A 17,484-nucleotide genomic window follows, 5' to 3' on the forward strand; every position below is an offset into this window, starting at 1 on the left:
CTTCATCTCCAGATGCTCCTGCAATCGTGCTCATATGGGTTAGCTCTTTGATGACTTGTCTTTTCCTTTTGTCTCCCACATCTTTCTAATTTGTAAGAGCAAACTGTCTGCTCCTTGAAGTGGTTTTGGAGCTTTTTCAGTTCCTGCTGGTTGTTACTGATTTACATTAGTTAAGTTTCTCTCTAAAATGGTAATCGTGTCATTTTTGTCCATTTCCTTCCTATTTCTTTGTGTTAACATCTTGCTTAAACAGATGGTATTGATACTATTCTGAAACTGTCCATAGGGCCTTCTCATCTTAATCCTTTCTTCTCATTTTTATCTTTGCTCTGACCAAACAGATATTTAGGATGTAGTGAGGTCATGAAAAGTCGGTCCTGGCTCTGGATTTGGAGGAACTGGGTTCAAATCTCAAATATGATGTCTATATGTTCACACCATGCTCAAGTCCTTTACTCATAAAATTAGGGGTTTGAACTAAGAGACCTCATAGGATGTCCTAGCCTCATCTGGTTCTGTGATGATGCCTATGTTTATAAGTAATTGTTTCCTTTGTCTCGATATATTCTTTGTTTCTGGTGGTCTTATTCAGTAGTCACCACCATTCAGCACCTTCTGACATTCTTGAAGAAAGTCATTATGATGTCTATACATTGTGGTATGACACTGACTGCCCCAGCACAAATATAGGTTTTGAGTAAATAAGCTTTCGATTTTGTTATTTTTGAGTCCAAGCCATATTTTCTGACATTTTTTCATTGAACTTCCTAATCTGTTCCTACTTTTACAAATTGAAGTCACCAAGAATAAAGGTATATATGTATGTTAACTTAAGAGAAGCAGTGTGGTACAAAGAAAAGAGAACTGACTCTGGACAGTCAGAGGCCCTGAGTGAAAAGCCAACTTCTGATTACTTTCTTGCTGTATGATCCTAGACAAGTCACTTAATTTCCTTGGGCCTCAGTTTCCTTATCTGTAAAATAAGGGGTGGGGGAAAACATGGTCCTATTTAGTTGAAAAGATCTTGTCAAATACCTTTTGGAATTTATTTCATTCTCTGCAGCAAACAAATGGTGACACATGAGCTATAATTTCTCTTTTGTAGTCTATTTGCTAAATTCATCATAACCACTTAAAAAAAAGACAATTGCAGGACCAAGTGAAATGATAGCCTTGAGTATCATTTTGAGTGCATGAGGAAGCAACCATGCCAATTCATTCCTGTTCTCTCCAAGGAAAACCCATGTGCCATCTTTCTATTTGACTGCATCTTCATTTCTTTATGTGTCATTTGTGTTGAGAATGTCAATGTAGAAGGGTTAGTTCTGCTAGTAGGGCATCAGCTTGTGGGTTTTGGATAAAAATTTCACATTAATTTGTGTAGATAGAAACCACTCCCTAAGTTTGTCCTACCCCGAATCCCATTTTGTGTGCATACTTTGCATGGTGGAGGGGTACAAAAGTAAAAAGGTGTGCTATATGAGGCGGAGCTCTCCCTCTGGGTTAGCTTGGAGAGGTGGAAGGTGATCTAGAGTGGGAGCTTGGGTGCCTGCTATGCACTTGAGAGTTTTTTGCGGACTTTGGCAGCTTCAAATTTGGGCTTCCTGATTCAGCTCAGGGTATTATTTTTATTTTAGATAGGTGATACTTTCTGTCCTTTTCCTACGTTTCCTGTTTTTTTCCCTATATCTCCATTTTTATTAAAACTAAATTGTTAAGAGCCACTAACAGACTCCTGACTTGAGAGTTAATTATATAAACAGTGACCACAATCTTTTTTTATTACTATTACATCCAATAATTTTACTTTCATTATTACAAGTTATTTTAGCCACTTAACCAATGTTTGTTAAATAGTCTAAGAATTGGGTGATTTTTTAAATACCCTTTGAGACCCCTTCTTGCATTGTTACTGTGAAAGAAGAACCTCACAGTTTTCCCTTTTTAATCTATTTTGAAAGTCATCTTGGCCAAAAAATTCTTCACCTAGTGGTCAGTCTTCTGACTTCTCTGTACTTAGCCATATTCTTCTTTAAATAGCAGATGCTTTCTATCAAAGTGGTTCCCAAACTTTTTTGGCCTACCACCCCCTTTCCAGAAAAAATATTACTTAGCCCCCTGGAAATTAATTTTTTTTTAATTTTAGTAGCAATTACTAGGAAAGATAAATGCACCTGTGGCCATCACCATCTTCCTGGATCGCCACAGCACCCACCAGGGGGCAGTAGCGCCCACTTTGGGAATCACTGTATCATCAGATGGACCTTCAGAACCTTTCTATCTTGGTAGAATCTGCCAAAACTTTGATTCTCCTGACAGATATCAGGAACCCAGGGTGACCTCCAGATCACACTGAGGCATCAGAGAGAGAGGCAGTAGGGCATAAAATACTGTGGAGCCAGGGCACTACACAAAAAAAGACAGAGGTCATAGGAGGTCATGGCCCAGGAAAGTGTACTGTTCTGTTGTATGCTTCTGGATTAGGAATGACAAATAAACCACATAAGCAGGGTAGGATTATATACTTGTTCCTAGGAACTTGGTGCATCTCAACCAATCAATAGACATTTTTTGGACCCCCTCTGTTTGCCTGGTCTTGTATTTAGCTACTTCGGTAAGGAGATACAATTTAGACATTGCCTATGCCCTCAAGGAGATCATGATCTTGTGTGATAGGCAAGTATATTGTTAATGTTCGTTCTTCATTTTTAGAAAAGAACCATGACCTCGTGGATGATGACTTGTGCATGAATTGGACTTAAGTGAGGCAGAGTTGCACAAAGTCATCAGCCTCACTCTCTCTTCCAGGGACATCCAAATCCAATGGCAACACAAAAGTCAGAATGACTGGCAAGTGGCCCTGGATATAATGGATAACATTGGCATTTTCCATGGATGAACAAGCTGTAGGCACTCCACAGTTCCTGATTCTGCTGCCTTCATGGCTATTGGAGTACATTGTTCTCATCTACCCATTCTTCTAGGGCAGGGGTTGGCAACATATGGCTCTCAAGCCATATCTGGCTCTTTTGAGGGCTAGATATGGCTCTTTCTGCAGGAGCCATAAAGTCAATTTTTTTTCAGGTGCTGTTACAGGAGCGTGCACTGTGAGCACTGTACGGCTCTCACAAAATTACATTTTTAAAAATGTGGCATTTATGGCTCTCACGGCCAAAAAGGTTGCCGACCCCAGTTCTAGGAGAAGTCTTCCCATGCTTGGAGTAGATGCCTCCCTAAACTTACTGAGCTGGTTGGAGACCTGCTGGTTACTCTCTACCTGGTTTAGCCTGCCTACCGAGATGATTTTATCAAGGTGTGATGGCTGAACATGCTACTGTTTCTTGAGCCATTGGTGATAGATTGCTGGATGAAAGGTGGACACCAAAGGTAGATGAACAGCATAGAAAAAGACTCAGCAGGCCCTCACACCAGAAGTGCTAGTCTCAAAAAGTACCAAGACTTAAACATGACAGGAGATATTAAGTTGCTAATGTGCAAATAGGTATTAATATACTTGGTCAGGAAACAATTATCTAATTGACCCATGATTCTGTTGCCAAGAGAGGCCCCAAACTGTATTTCCTAGTGTAATTTCAGGCTTCCTGAAAGCCTGGTATACTCTCTTGTGCAATGGTCAGGTTTCAGCTACCTTTAAGAGTTAATAGATGCCTGGGCCATTTCTAACTCTGTTTTGAATCCATTCACTTTTCTAGTCCATATCGTTTAATGGAATAATGAGGTTCAATATATATATTTGTTTACAAGGCACTGTACGAAGCTGAAGTTACAAAAATAGAATGTAAGTATTGCTCAAAAAGTTCTTACAGTATAATCTGAGTAAGAGAATGAATACAAATAATTGTGTGATACAAGAGAAAAACAACGAGCATTTGATTGTCCTAAGGCTAGCCAGGAAAGGAGCAGTTTCAGAAAAGATAAATAAACCACTTTCACCCTGGGCCCGCAAGTATGCACATGAAACAAGCAGGAAATATTTAAGTACTAATAGGCATACAAATAATACCACAGTGGATCAGACAACAGTCCATTTGATCCAACATCCTATTGCCAACAGAGTTATTTCCTAGGGAGATGATCTGGTGGTCCTCTTTGTCAGAAAGGCTTCACAGAGAGGATCTAGCAGTATCTGGGATGGACATTAAGATAAGGATTAGACAGAAATGGCAGCTAAGTTTAGGCACAGGCAAGTCAAGGCAATGGGGGAAAAATGAGATAGCAGGCAATAGAAAGTAGGCCAGTTGCCTAATATGTAGGACTTATAGAAGAGTCTGAGATAAGGCCAAACAGACAGGTAGTGTGGGGCAGGATTGCACAAAGACGTTTGAGTGCTAGAGTCAGTTCAGATTATATTTAATAGACAAATTTATTATCTACTGTCTGAAGACTTAGTTTTATGTACATTAAACTTACTGTTTCTTCTAGTATTTCAGAACATGATGAAAAAAGGCCATGCTCAGTTAAAAGAAAGGCAACATGGAGTTCCATCTTTTTTAGATTTTGTTTAACCTTTAACCTTTACAGGTTGGAAAGTGCTGGTGTTTTTATAGTCTGTTCTTTTATGTCAGTTCACCTCAACCCGCTTTTCTTCTGATGAAAATGATGAGACTTTTCTCTACTTCCTCTAGTTCTGTTATGACTTCATCTTCATCAGTAAAAAAAAAAATTCCCACACTATTGCAGGTAGGGCTGCACCATTGCTTTACAATGTGGGGCTGAACTAGAAAATATGCTTAAGGCAAATTCAAGTTGTGGGGGATAAAATGGTCAGTGAAGGTCAGAGGACAATCCTGCAGTTGAGCCAGAAAAGGGTGGGTGGTAGTCTATCTCCCAAAGAATTGATTGGAGGGAAAGACATTCTGGGAAACTGGATGAGATAAAAGACTGGGGAGAATGAGATTAAGAAGCACAGAGGGTAAAGGAATACTACAGGGCAGAGGGAAAGAACCTCCTCCCACATAATTTGTGCCCTAGAACAAAGCCTTGTGACCCTGTGCTATTTTGTGGCTCTGCATGAGAGGAGCGTAATATTTTGTTTGTCCTTTGGATAATTCTAACCATTTTCAAGGTCTTAGTGGCAACAATATATAGAAAGACTTCTGGTCTTTCTTAAATCACCTGCTACCAGTTATGCTATTAGTGGAGTCAAAAGATCAGACTCAAATCCCCTCCCTCCAGCTCCCTGCCAGCATTACAAACTGGGGATTGTAGAGGGCTTTTTGTGGCACTTGTTCAAGGTTTCTGTACAACCATAAAAAAATACAAGCCGTGGAGACTGCAGAGAACGTGTGCGTCAGGAAAACTAGGTCGGAATGAGGGCCATGAGCGGATAAGGATGGCAGGGATCAGGCTCCCGTGACAGCTGCCCCGTCACTCACAGCACGTGGCTCTCTGTGTGTTTGTCACATTCACAGCCTTTTAAAGTCCTCTCGCGAGATAATTTTATGAGCAGCTGGTCCTCCAAGACCTGTGCAGGTAGAGCGGAGGACCCGCCCCGGATACTACGATTCTAGGCGTTAGACAGTACAGCTAGTTTATTGGCCCAGGTGGAAGAGAACAAGGAAACGAAGAAGCGGCCATTTCTAACGAACCGAAGATTGGGGCGGGAGATGGAGGAGGCTTGGGATTCTTATTTGGAGGACGAGAATCCCGCGTCTTACGCCTTCCAACAACTACGGGATGTAATTGAGTCTCAGGAACAAGTGATTCACGGGCTGAAAAGCACGGTGCGGAATGTGATCGGCAGGGGGCGGGACCAACTATGAAACGTCACAATGGACGGGGCGGGGCCTGACTAGTGCAGGCAGGGGGCGGGGCCTTAGATGGGCTCTGTGTCAAGGTCGAGCGCCCCCATTCTCGGGTGTTGGCGGGGATGTGGCCAATAGCCGAGCCTCTCGTTGTCAGGGCGACCGCCTGAGAATCTTCCGCTGGAATGGATCTGCCTCAAGCACTGCGGCAACGAACTCATTCTGCTCTCCGATGTGCCCCTTTGCCCTCCAGAGCAACCCTTCCCCAAAACTCTCTATGTCCCAGTCTTCCGTCCAGGCCCGTCGTCTTTTGCACCCCTGACCTTTCTATTTACAGTAGTCTGGATCTCATCCTCTCACCAGCCCACCTCCCCCACCTTATCCTGGGATGCTCAACAGGGACCTCTTAGACCTTGCCCAGACCACCTAACCAACGTGCTTGCTATGCGCCTCCCACACCGGTGGGATACATTGCGTGCTTACACTCCACTTATCCCTGGCCTTATGGCGTTTTAGATCCCATTTAACCGAATAGAATAAGGACCTTGTCCCGGGATTTCATTTCAGCTGCTCAGTGAGGAAACCTGCTCTATTAAAGTTGGTCAGCAACTTCTTCGTAACTGAATCTAAATGACTTACCTTGGGTCAGTCAGCCAGTCAGCTAGCTCTATGTTTCAGGCTGTGCCTTTAAATTGGAGATACAAACAAACAAAAAAACAGTCACTGCCCTAAGGACATACAAGATTATATATACATATATATGAATCATGTGTATATAAAGGTACTTTATATTTAATCCTAGGGCAATAGGGAGCCATTGGAGTTTACTGAATTGGGGGATGACATGAGATCTATGGTGTTCGTTTTTTTAATCAGTATGTGAACTGACTGAAGGATGGATTGGAGTGAGGAGAAGATGTGACAGAAATGGAGTTCTCAGTAATAAATAATAGGGAAGTGCAGAGAAGAGAGGTTTGGGGAGTAATGATAATGAGCTCTGTTTTGGACATGTTGAGTTTGAAATGTTTTTAGAATATCCATTCTCAGATAACCAAAAGGCATTTGGTTAATATGACTCTAGAGACAATAGGGATGATGACTAGATATGTGGACTTGGGGATCTGCCTAAGCAGATGCCTCTCAGTTCTCTAGAGCACTGAAAAATTAAATGATTTGCATAGGATCACCCAACCAGTACGTGCCAAAAGTGTGACTTGAACCCAGGAATCTTCCTAGCTTCCAAGACAGCTTCTCTTATCTACTGTGTAATGCTGACATTTATGTCACTTATTCCCATGAGAGTCATCCTTAGCAACAGGCAGTGAGCATGAGTGTTTGAAAAGCTATTGTGTAGGAGGAGGATTAGTTTTGTTCACCTTGGACACAGCTGTCAGAACTAGGCTCTAACGGGAGGGGGTGGGGGAGGGGGGTTAGAGTTACAGGAAGGAAATTTTCTCACTATAAGAGAAAATGTTTAGGCAATAGTTGTTCGGTCATTTCCATTATATCCAGCAACTCTTCATGACCCCATTTAGGATTTTCTTGGCACAAATATTGGAGTGGTTTGCCATTTCCTTCTCCAGCTCATTTTATAGATGAGGAAACTGAGTAAAATAGGCAAAAAGTGACTTGCCCAGGGTTACACAGTAAGTATCCAAGGCCAGATTTGAACTTAGGTCCTCCTGGCTCCAGATCCTGTGCTCTGTGTGTGTGTGTGTGTGTGTGTGCGCGTGCACATGTGTATATATATATACATATATATATATATATATATATATACATACACTACCCCAATCCATATACACACTATATACACTACCCCAATCCAGCTGCTTTAGACAGTAAAAATCGTTCAAAAGTAGAAAGGGCTGCCTTGGGATATAGTGAATTTATCATTAGAATTTGCTTCAAGATTATTCAAGATGGACTAACTTGGCAGGCTGCTAGTCCATTATAACCTGGCCAATATACCCATAATTCTTTTTTAAAAAAGAAAGTAACTCATTTTGCTTTACAATTAATAAGCATTATTAGTTTTACCACCCTCTCACATATACCCCCCCAAGGGGGAAAAAAAACTCTTAAAACAAGTATACATAATCAAGAAAAAATAAATTCCCCTATTTCCATGTCCAAAACCATATTCTGCACTCTATCATTTCTCATAAAATGGGTATCATGCTTAATAATCAGTTCTCTGGAGTTGTGGTTGATCATTGCATTGAACAGAGTTCTTAAGGCTTTCCAAGTTGTTTGCCGTGATGGTATAAAATTTTTCTTCTGTTTCTGTTCATTTCATTCTGTGTTCGTTCATATAAATCTTCCCAGGTGTCTATAAAACCGTCCCTTTTGTCATTTCTGCCAATAACATTTTCTAACCTGCAGAATCTCCTTGGATTTTTCTGTGCAAATCACTGACATTGGATCTCATTTCGGAGGCTAATGGTACTTTAGAGCATAGAGTCATTTGCAGAAAGACATCTGGAGAGCCCCTCCATCTATAGGGAATCTCCCTTTCATTAGGACTTTGGTTGAGATCTCTTCTCAGTACAGAGTCAAACATGGTTTCCTGTTTTGTGTCTCATTTGATAGAATCATTAAATGAAAAGTAATCTCTGTGGCTACATCTAGCTACTGGACAATCTTCTATAATCTTTTTTTTTTTTTTCAAATTCTTACCTTCCATCTTAGAATCAATACTATGTATTGGTCCTAAGGAAGAAGAGCAGTAAGGGCAGGGCAGTGGGGATTAAGGGACTTGCCCAAGGTCAGTCACACAGCTATGAAATATTTTAAGTCACATTTGAACCCAGGACCTCCCATCTCCAGGCCTGGTTCCTCTATCCATGGAGCCGCCTAGCTGTCCCCAGTCTTCTATAATCTTAACATATGAATGGGAAACATCTTATTGGAAAAGAACCCTTAAGGCTATATTTTGCTCCACCAAGTCAAATGCTTCTTGTAATCAACAAACAATAGTTACAGTGGTATCTTTTTTCATTAAATTTTATTGTTTTCACTTGCATGTAGCAACAATTTTTGACAATTTTTTTCTGACATTTTGCAACTCAAATTCTCCCTCTCTTCCCCTAACCCCAAGGTAGTAAATGGTCTGATAGTTTATTGTGCTTTCACTCAATACATATTTCCATGTTCTCCATGTTGTGACTGAAGACATATTGCATATGCAATAAAAAACTCATGAAGGAAAAAAGTAGATGGCATGCTTTGATCTGCAACCAAATTCCTAGTTTCTTCTTTGGCTATGGGTAGCTTTTTTTTTTTTTTTTTTAATTATGAGTCTCCTGGTGTTATCTTGGAACCTGGTTTTGCTGATAATAGTTTAATCTTTCACAGTTGATCATGGTACAGTATACACTGTGGCCTTCACTTTATATCAGTTCATAGAAGTTTTTCCAGGATTTTCTGAACTCATCCCTTTCATCATATCTTATGGCAAAATAGTTTTCCATTACAACATGTACCACAGCTTGTTCAGCCATTCTCCAAATGATAGACATCCCCTCATTTCCAATTCTTTGCCACTACAAAAAGAGCTGCTAAAAATATTTTTGTACAAGTAGGTCCTTTCCCCTTAGTTTTACAGTGGTGTGGTATCTTATATTGTCTATACCTGTAACTATTAATCAGTTGTATAATTGTAGAGAAGTGGTCTGTTATGAAATGCCTGCCTATTGCCTTATATTTTTTCAAGGCCATCCTGGATACACATTGGAAACAATCTCATGAAACTTTTTTTTAAAACTCTTACCTTTTGTCCTGTATTAGTTCTACAATAGAAGAGCAGTAAAGGTGAGATAATGGGGGTTAAAGTGACTTTCCCAGGGTCACACAGCTAGGAAGTATCTGAAGCCAAATTTGAACCAAGGACCTCCCGTCTCTAGGTCTGGCTCTCAGACCACTGAGCTACCAAGCTGCCCTCTCACATAGTTTTTACAAAGATTAAAATGATAACCATCGTTGTTGTTCAGTCATTTTTTTTTGTGACCCCATTTTGGAGGTTTTCTTGGCAAAGATACTGGAGTGATTGGCCATTTCCTTCATTCTACTGATGAAGAAACTAAGGCAAACAGTGAAGTGACTTGCCCAGGGTCACACAGCTAGCAAGTACCTAAGGTGGATTTGAACTCAGAAAGATGAGTCTTCCTTAGAAGGCCCAGCACTCTATCTATCGTATCATCTAGCTGCCCTAATTATAAATATATGAAATAGTAATTTCTAATGACTTCTTCATCACCTAATTTTTGGTAATAAGCCTGTGGTTTTCTCTTTTTAAAGACATTTTGAACATTGATCCTGAGTGTCTTTAAAATTGTCTCACCTCAGGTGCAGTTAGGTAGCTCAGTAGACAGAGAGAGAGTAAGGCCTGGAGAGGCAAGATGTCCTGGGTTCAATCTGCTCACAGGTACATTTGACCCTGGGAAAGTCACTTAAACCCCCAATTGTTTAGTCTTTACTGGTCTTCTGCTTTAGAATACCAAAATAAGGCAAAAGGTAAGGATTTCAAAAAATAATAATACTTTTTTAAGTCTCATCTCTACCAAGGATTCTTCTTGGCTTTGGTGAGGTCCAGTTAATTTTTAAGACTTGACTTCATTTTCTTAAACACTTTATATCAGGTACTATGATGCTAAGAGTCTAAATGTGGTGATTCCACACAAATGACCAGACATTTCCTCTCAGTCAGTATACAATGGATTTCTTTTTTTGTGATATTGTTTAGGACTCACCCTGTCTTAGACTTTGGCTCTTTTTTTTTTTTTCCCTTGGCTCCCTTATGAAAGAAAGTCTTCATGATATAAATAGGCATGGGCTTCTGAGTGGTCTACAAGCCCTCAATTTCTTTTAATTTCTGAATCTCAAACCTCATTGAAGTCACTGAGTTTTTGCTACCTTTGTCCAAAGGATCTTGTCAAGTTCTTCATATAAACGAATCTATTTCTCCACCTCTTGCCATAGATGTTGGCATATAAACTATAAATTATTTTCCTGGTGATTTTGCTTATATCTATCATGAGCATCACAAGCTGAGTTGCAAAATGATGCTTCTTATTTCCCCTGTCTTAACTCCAAATCGCCCTTTCCAAAGATCTTCCATTTATTACTGTTATCTTTCCCAGCTCATTCGCTAGCTGTTCCCATGCTACATTCTTCAAACTCCCTGGCCTCTTGGCCTTTTTTGGTCCTCAGGCTTTAATTATCTCCCAAACCTGTGGTTGCATTGCAGATGGCCATCCAGGAAGAGAAATTTGTGAGTAAAGAGGAATACGAAGCTGTGGTAAAGAAGTTGGAGGTAAAAGAGTCCTTCTCTCTACTTCTTTCCATCCCCAGGGGGACCTCCAAGGGAAAGACTAAAGGGAAAGTATGAAGAGAAGTGGGGGATCTTTGAGATCTTTTGCCCATAGCCCCATGGGACAAGGCAACCAAAGTCCTAACCCAGGCAAGGGAGCCCCCATGATTTCTCCAGGGCTTGAGGCAACTCCCTAAAAATTAGCCTCCCTTGGGGAGCACACTGATGGAGACATTTGCGATTACAGGAGGAGAAGGCAGCCCATGCCCAGACCAAGGGCCTGTTGGCTAAAGAGACAGAGAAACTGCAGTTTGCTCTTGGAGAGGTGGAAGTGCTATCCAAGCAATTGGAGAGAGAAAAGCAGGCTTTCGAAAAAGCGTAAGTGGGCCTATGAAAAAGAGTAGAGAAGTGTCCAGAGACCCGCTGCCTCCCCATCTCACTCAGACATCTTGCCCTTTCCGATCTAGGCTATCCAGTGTCAAGAACAAAGTTCTGACAGAGTCCACCAAGAAGGACAAGCTTATCACCAAGTGCAATGGTAAGGAGGCTGGGAAGGGGGAAGGCCCAGCATTCCTAATCCTGGTTGGGTGATGGGGCTTGAACTAGAGGACTAAAGACAAACTAGAGATCAGAATAGATAAGACAAGCAGCTAGAGAAGTGTATACCTTAGTAATAGGTATTGAGATGGAAAATTCAAAAAGAAGGATAACTATCAATAAGTCCTGACCCATGGTATATGATTGGGGATGTTGACTTTGAATGATCACCCTATTGCAAATATTAATGATATGGAAATAGGTTTTGAACAAAGATACATGTAAAACCCAGTAGAATTGCTTGCCAGTTCTGGGAGAGGGGAAGGAAGAGGAAAGTGAAAAAATATGAATCATGAAACCATGGAAAAATATTCTAAATTAATTAATCAATTAAAAAATAAGTCCTGACTCTTGGAACCTACTTTGCTAATTCTACCAAGTTTTGATGGGAATAATCTGCACATGCTTTGAGGGTATCCTTGATGGAGGTATGAGAAAGAAATGCCATTCTAGAGGCAGGTAGGTGGCTCAGTGGGGATAGAGCTCTAGACCTGGAAACGAAAGGTCTCTAGTTCAAATCAAATTTCCTCAGATAGCTATGTGGCCTTGGGCAAGTCACTTAACACCCTAACTGCCTAATCCTTACTGCTCTTCTGCCTTGGAACTGACCCTTAATGTCTATTCTAAGAAAGAAGATAAGAATTTTTAAAAGAAAGAAATGCCATTTTTGAGCAGGCTACATCTTTAGCATCACCCAATTAACAGGGAGGGAATACAAGATAATATCGTGCTTATTTGGGGGGGAGGGTATAAGTATTTGACTCATTAAAGCAAAATGCCATATTTTGCTAATAAAGGAGGACTCCCATGCCCAAGATGAAACCATGCAAGATTCCTTGGAAGATAGTAGTATAATGTTAATGATAACTTTGTTCAGTGATCCCCTGAGTATTAATATCAAGTGAAACATAAAACTGAGATTTGTTCTTGCCAAAATTGTTGGCTACCACCATGAAGATTATGTCAGGGGGCAGCCAGGTGGTTCAGTGGATTAAGAGCCAGACCTAGAGATGGGAAGTTCTGGATTCAAATCTGACCACTGACACCTCCCAGCTGTGTGACCCTGGGCAAATCACTTGATCCCCATTGCCAGCCTTTATTGCTCTTCTGCCTTGGAACTGATACACAGTATTGATTCTAAGACAGAAGGTAAGGGTTTAAAAAAAAAAAGACTGTCTCACACAAAGGGGCACAACCCTGTACAAGGTGAGTCCACATAGAGTGGGAGGGAGCCCTTCAAGATGGGCAGGGTCAAGGGGCACCCCTGTTTGCCTATGACATTGTGCCTCCAGGAAGGCCATTGAACTGGACAGCATCCAGAGGAGAGAGACAAAGACCAGGATCATGTTGGGACTTGAGAACCACAAAACAATTGCTGATATTTATCTGATAATGTTTTTGAAGCCTTTTTTCATGATCTCTCATACCTAGCAACAACTCAGAGTAGGAGCTACGATTAGCTCCATTTTATAGATGAGAAAATTGGAGCTCAGAGAGTGTGAGTGAGGCTCCTAAAGTGGAATTATAGCATGTCTTCCTAACCACCCAGCATTGTATCCTTATCTCCTTTTGCATGCTTTCTTCCTATGACTAGAACATAAGATTAGTTGAAGCAACAAGGATGATATGACAGCTACTTTGAAGGCCTGTCATGAAGACAGAGGCAAAACTAAGCACCTTTGGTTTAAGTTGTAGAGAGACAGATAATGGGCATCTCTAGGTAGCCAAGGTGATAGAGTGCCAGGACTGGAGTCAGGAAAATTCATCTTCCCAAATTCAAATCTGGCCTCAGACATTAGATGTGTGACTCTGGGCAAGTCACTTAACACTGCCTCAATTTCTTCATATGCAAAATTAGCTGGAGAAGGAAATGGCAAACGATTCCAGTATCTTTGCCCAGGATGTGACCCCCAAAATGGCTTATCTCCTCAAAGTCTACTCGCCTCTTACTTTACCCTCACCCCATACCCCCTAGAGTCAATCATTTGTTGAATCCTATCAACTCCTCAGAACATCTCTTCCATGCATTCCCTTCCCTCTGCTGACTTAGCTACTGAGACCCTTAGTTCAGACCTTTTCCCACTTTTCTCCAAGACTTCTGAAATAGCTTCCAAATTAGCCCCCCTGCTTTCTAATCTTTCTTTCCCAAGCTGTCTTTCACACAGCAGCTATCAAAATCATTTCCCTAAAGCCTCATCGATCTGGCCATGGCAATTCTTACTCATAAGCTTTCAGTGACTGTTGCCTCTAGGATAAAATATAAAATACTTACACTGGGCCCTCCATAATCTGGTTGTACCCTATTTCATATTACTATTCCCCTCCTGAACACCGGAACTCAAATGAATTCCTAACTGTTCTCCAAACACAACCCTCCACCTTCTGACTTTGCATTCACACAAGCTGATCCCCATGCCTGGAATACCCTCCCCTTCCTCCCTCCCTCCCTCCCTCATCTTTGTCACTTATTCCCTCAAGGTTCAACTTAGAAATATGACAGAGATGCTCTCTCCTCTGGGAAGCTTGCTTTCCCTGATTCCTCCAGTCAGTAGTCCTCTCTTTCCCTCATCAAATTACTTTCTTACAGTATTTGTGTATCTTTCATCTCCAGAGGAATGTAAGTTCTTGAAGGCCAAGGACTTTTATTTTTGTTTTTGTACCATTAGCATCTTCCATCGTGCTGCTTTATGCTTAAATGTTTGCTTTAGGTTGAAATTTGGAGAAGGGGCAAATTTCAGGGGGTAGATGAGTTCTGTTTTGGTCCTATTGAGTGTAAAGTGCTGGTGGAACAACAAGGTCAGTATGTCCAGCCGCCAGGTGGTTGGAGATGAGCTAGGACCAGAGTTTAGGAAAGAGGTTAGAGCTTCTAAGAGAATGATTTGATAGTCACTTAACATGTTGAAGCAAATGAGGTCCTTGGAGTGCTTAGCACATAGTAGGAACTTAGTACTCCAGCACATAATAGGAACTTAATTAATCCTTACTAATTGACTAGAACCTCATGCTCTTGGTGGGGACTTCCCAAAGCAGGACCTTATAGCCTATGTTTAATGGAAAGAGCTATGCTAAAGTGGGTCTTTACTTAGATCTGGAAAATGAATTCAGCAGCAACACCATCATCCTATGCAATTCTTATTAACAAGATAAAGAGCTATGACTTCGATGACTGAATCACCAGAGTCCATAGAGAGAGGAGGTATCATTAGTGGATTAATGTCAGAAGGAAATCACTTGGGGGGCATCTGGGTAGCTGGGTTGAGAGCCAGGCCTACAAATAGGAGGTCCTAGGTTCAAATTTGACCTCAGACACTTCCCAGCTGTGTGACCCTGGACAAGTCACTTAACTCCCATTGCCTATCTTTACCACTCTTCTGCCTTGGAGCCAATACACAGCATTTATTCCAAGATGGAAGGTTAGGTCTTAAAGAAAATAAAAAGAGAAGGAAATCGCTTGAAGTGGCTGAGGAATCTTAGATCTGTTTTTGGAGACTGTGGTATTGAATTTTTTTTTTCAATGGTTCAGGTGAAGGTATAGATGGCACTTTTGTAGACGACACAAAGCTAGTGTGAAGCTGTGATAGTAGTAATCATGTCCAATGATAGAGTCATGATTCAGAAAAAAAGTCTTCTCAGATTGTGGTTAACAGTGGGCTTAATATGAGATAAAATCTAATAGGGATAAATGTAAAATTCTTTGCTTGAACTTAAAAGAATTAACTTCATGAGAATAGGATGGAAGAGGCATGGCTAGATAAGGGTTCCAATGAAAATGTTCTAAGGTGGGAGTTAGAGGACTTGAGCTCATGAGGTGGGGATGAGTCAATAGTTTTGACACTGTAAATAAGGCAACTGACATGACATGAGACCTAATTAAAAAAAAAAAGCTTAGAAATAGTGGGTAGAAAGTGTAGAGAGAGATTTAAACTCAGCGTGGGGAAAACTTTTCTTCTTGGGGGAAGGGGGAGCCTTTCTAACAATTAGATTTCCAGATGTGGAATAGGCTGGCTGGTGGGTAAGAGGGTTCCCTCCCCTGCAAGTCCAAAGATAGGCATAGGGATTTCTGACATGCATGCCCTCCAATTCTGAGGTAACCCACTTCAAGATAACAAAAGAAATATTTAAAGATAAACTATAAAGATAGAATTTTATGAATCTAGTCAGGATAAAAGGTATAATTTGAAGTCAGAAGGCCCAAATTCAAATCTTATATTTTTTTAAGTTTATTTATCTAATTAATTTAGAATATTTTTCCACAGTTACATGATTCATGTTCTTTCCCTCCCCTCCTCCCACCCCCCTCCCATAGCCAATGTGCAATTCCACTGGGTCTTACATGTGTCATGGATCAAGACCTATTTCCATATTATTGATATTTGCACTAGAGTGATTGTTTAGCTTACTCATTATTTTTGTGATCTTGGGCAAATCATTTCCTTTCAGGAGGCTTTAGTTTCCTCCTCTATAATATCTAATTCTGAGTGCACTGGTTTATCTCAGGTCCCTCCCATCTTTAAATTCTATGATCCACTGCTCTACTTTGCCAGTCTCCCAAATCACCTAAAGGTCCAGGCTACTGCCTGCCATGGCACAAGGCCCTTCTTTTGTATATCCTTCCCTGGTGAAGCTACATGCTTCTTGACTGTAGGCCTTCACTTCATCTAGACGTCTAGAGTTTTCCCTAAAATCTCCTGGAAAGGAGCCTGAGATTACCATTCCTTGCTAAACCAATCCTCTATAAACAGAGCAGGAGGTTTTTGTTTGTTTTTTTTTTCAAACCCTTACCTTCCCTCTTAGAATCAACACTGCGTTTTGGTTCTAAGGCAGAAGAGAGGTAAGGGCTAGGTCAGTGATGGCCCTTTAGAGACTGGACGCCGGAGCTGCAACCCTCATGCCCCCTGCCTTACCGCAGATAGGAGGGAGGAAGGCTCCCATTGGGCTGCTGGGCACAGGAGAGGGTGATGTGAGAAATGTCCTCAGGTGGGAGTGCAGAGGCATGTGCAGAGGGGGGAGGGAGTAGCCCCCCCCCCAACACGAATGCCATCGGTTCACCAACACGGGTCTAGGCAATGGGGGTCACTCAGATAGGGAGTGTCTGAGGCCAGATTTGAACCTAAGACCTCCCGTCTCTAAGTCTGGCCATCAATCCACTGAGCCACCTATCTGCTCCCCCATCAAGTTTTTTGACTGGAAAAGGGTTAATGTGGAGGGGTCTTCTCTCACACAGGTGGAGCCAGTTTTTGCAGCCGAGTTACCTCTAGGAAAGCTCATTCACAGGGAGATAGGAGTGCCTGCATTTTGAAAGAAGAGCCTGGAGAGGGTAGTACTGAATTGGAAAGAAATTGCTCTGATTCTGATATTCATTCCTCTGTTGCTCCCCGTTTGACAACTTCTCTCCTTTAATTCAGAAATTGAGTCTCACATTATAAAGCAAGAGGATATTCTTAACGGGAAAGAAAATGAAATTAAGGAGCTACAAAATGTCATCAGCCACCAGAAACAGATCTTCAGGTGAGGGATTGAGATGTTTAGGACAGAACTCGGGTGTCGAAGGAGGAGGGGAGCAGCGATTCTCCAGCCTCCTGGGTGGGTTCCTGCCCCAGCAGCTGTCTCAGGCCCACTCCATTCGTCTCTGTTGCAGGCATCAGATATCGGACTTCCGGATTCAGAAGCAGCAAGAGAATTACGTGGCCCAAGTGCTGGACAGAAAGCAAAAGAAAGCAGGCGGGCTGCTCTCCACCCGAGGCTTCAAGGGACTTGGAGACAAATAAATCTGCTGACTCTTACCTCTCTCCTCCGTCCAACCTAAGGGCC

At 41.5% G+C, this 17,484-nt stretch overlaps 1 protein-coding gene across 2 annotated transcripts; it reads left to right on the plus strand.

Moving 5' to 3' along the window:
• Positions 1–5,610: 5,610 nt before the first annotated feature.
• Positions 5,611–17,454, plus strand: SPATA24 (spermatogenesis associated 24). 2 transcript variants are annotated; one of them, XM_044661846.1, is made up of 7 exons: positions 5,611–5,744; positions 11,014–11,079; positions 11,324–11,454; positions 11,544–11,614; positions 16,898–16,990; positions 17,079–17,181; positions 17,312–17,454. In XM_044661846.1, the coding sequence occupies exons 1-7, from the start codon at positions 5,628–5,630 to the stop codon at positions 17,439–17,441; spliced, it is 711 nt and encodes a 236-aa protein (XP_044517781.1). In that variant the 5' UTR covers positions 5,611–5,627; the 3' UTR covers positions 17,442–17,454. The 2 variants fall into 2 exon arrangements, with proteins under 2 accessions (XP_044517781.1, XP_044517782.1); XM_044661847.1 differs by lacking the exon at positions 16,898–16,990.
• The last annotated feature ends 30 nt before the right edge of the window (positions 17,455–17,484 follow it).

Source organism: Gracilinanus agilis, chromosome 2 (genome assembly GCF_016433145.1).
Source record: "Gracilinanus agilis isolate LMUSP501 chromosome 2, AgileGrace, whole genome shotgun sequence".
NCBI classification, from domain to species: domain Eukaryota; kingdom Metazoa; phylum Chordata; class Mammalia; order Didelphimorphia; family Didelphidae; genus Gracilinanus; species Gracilinanus agilis.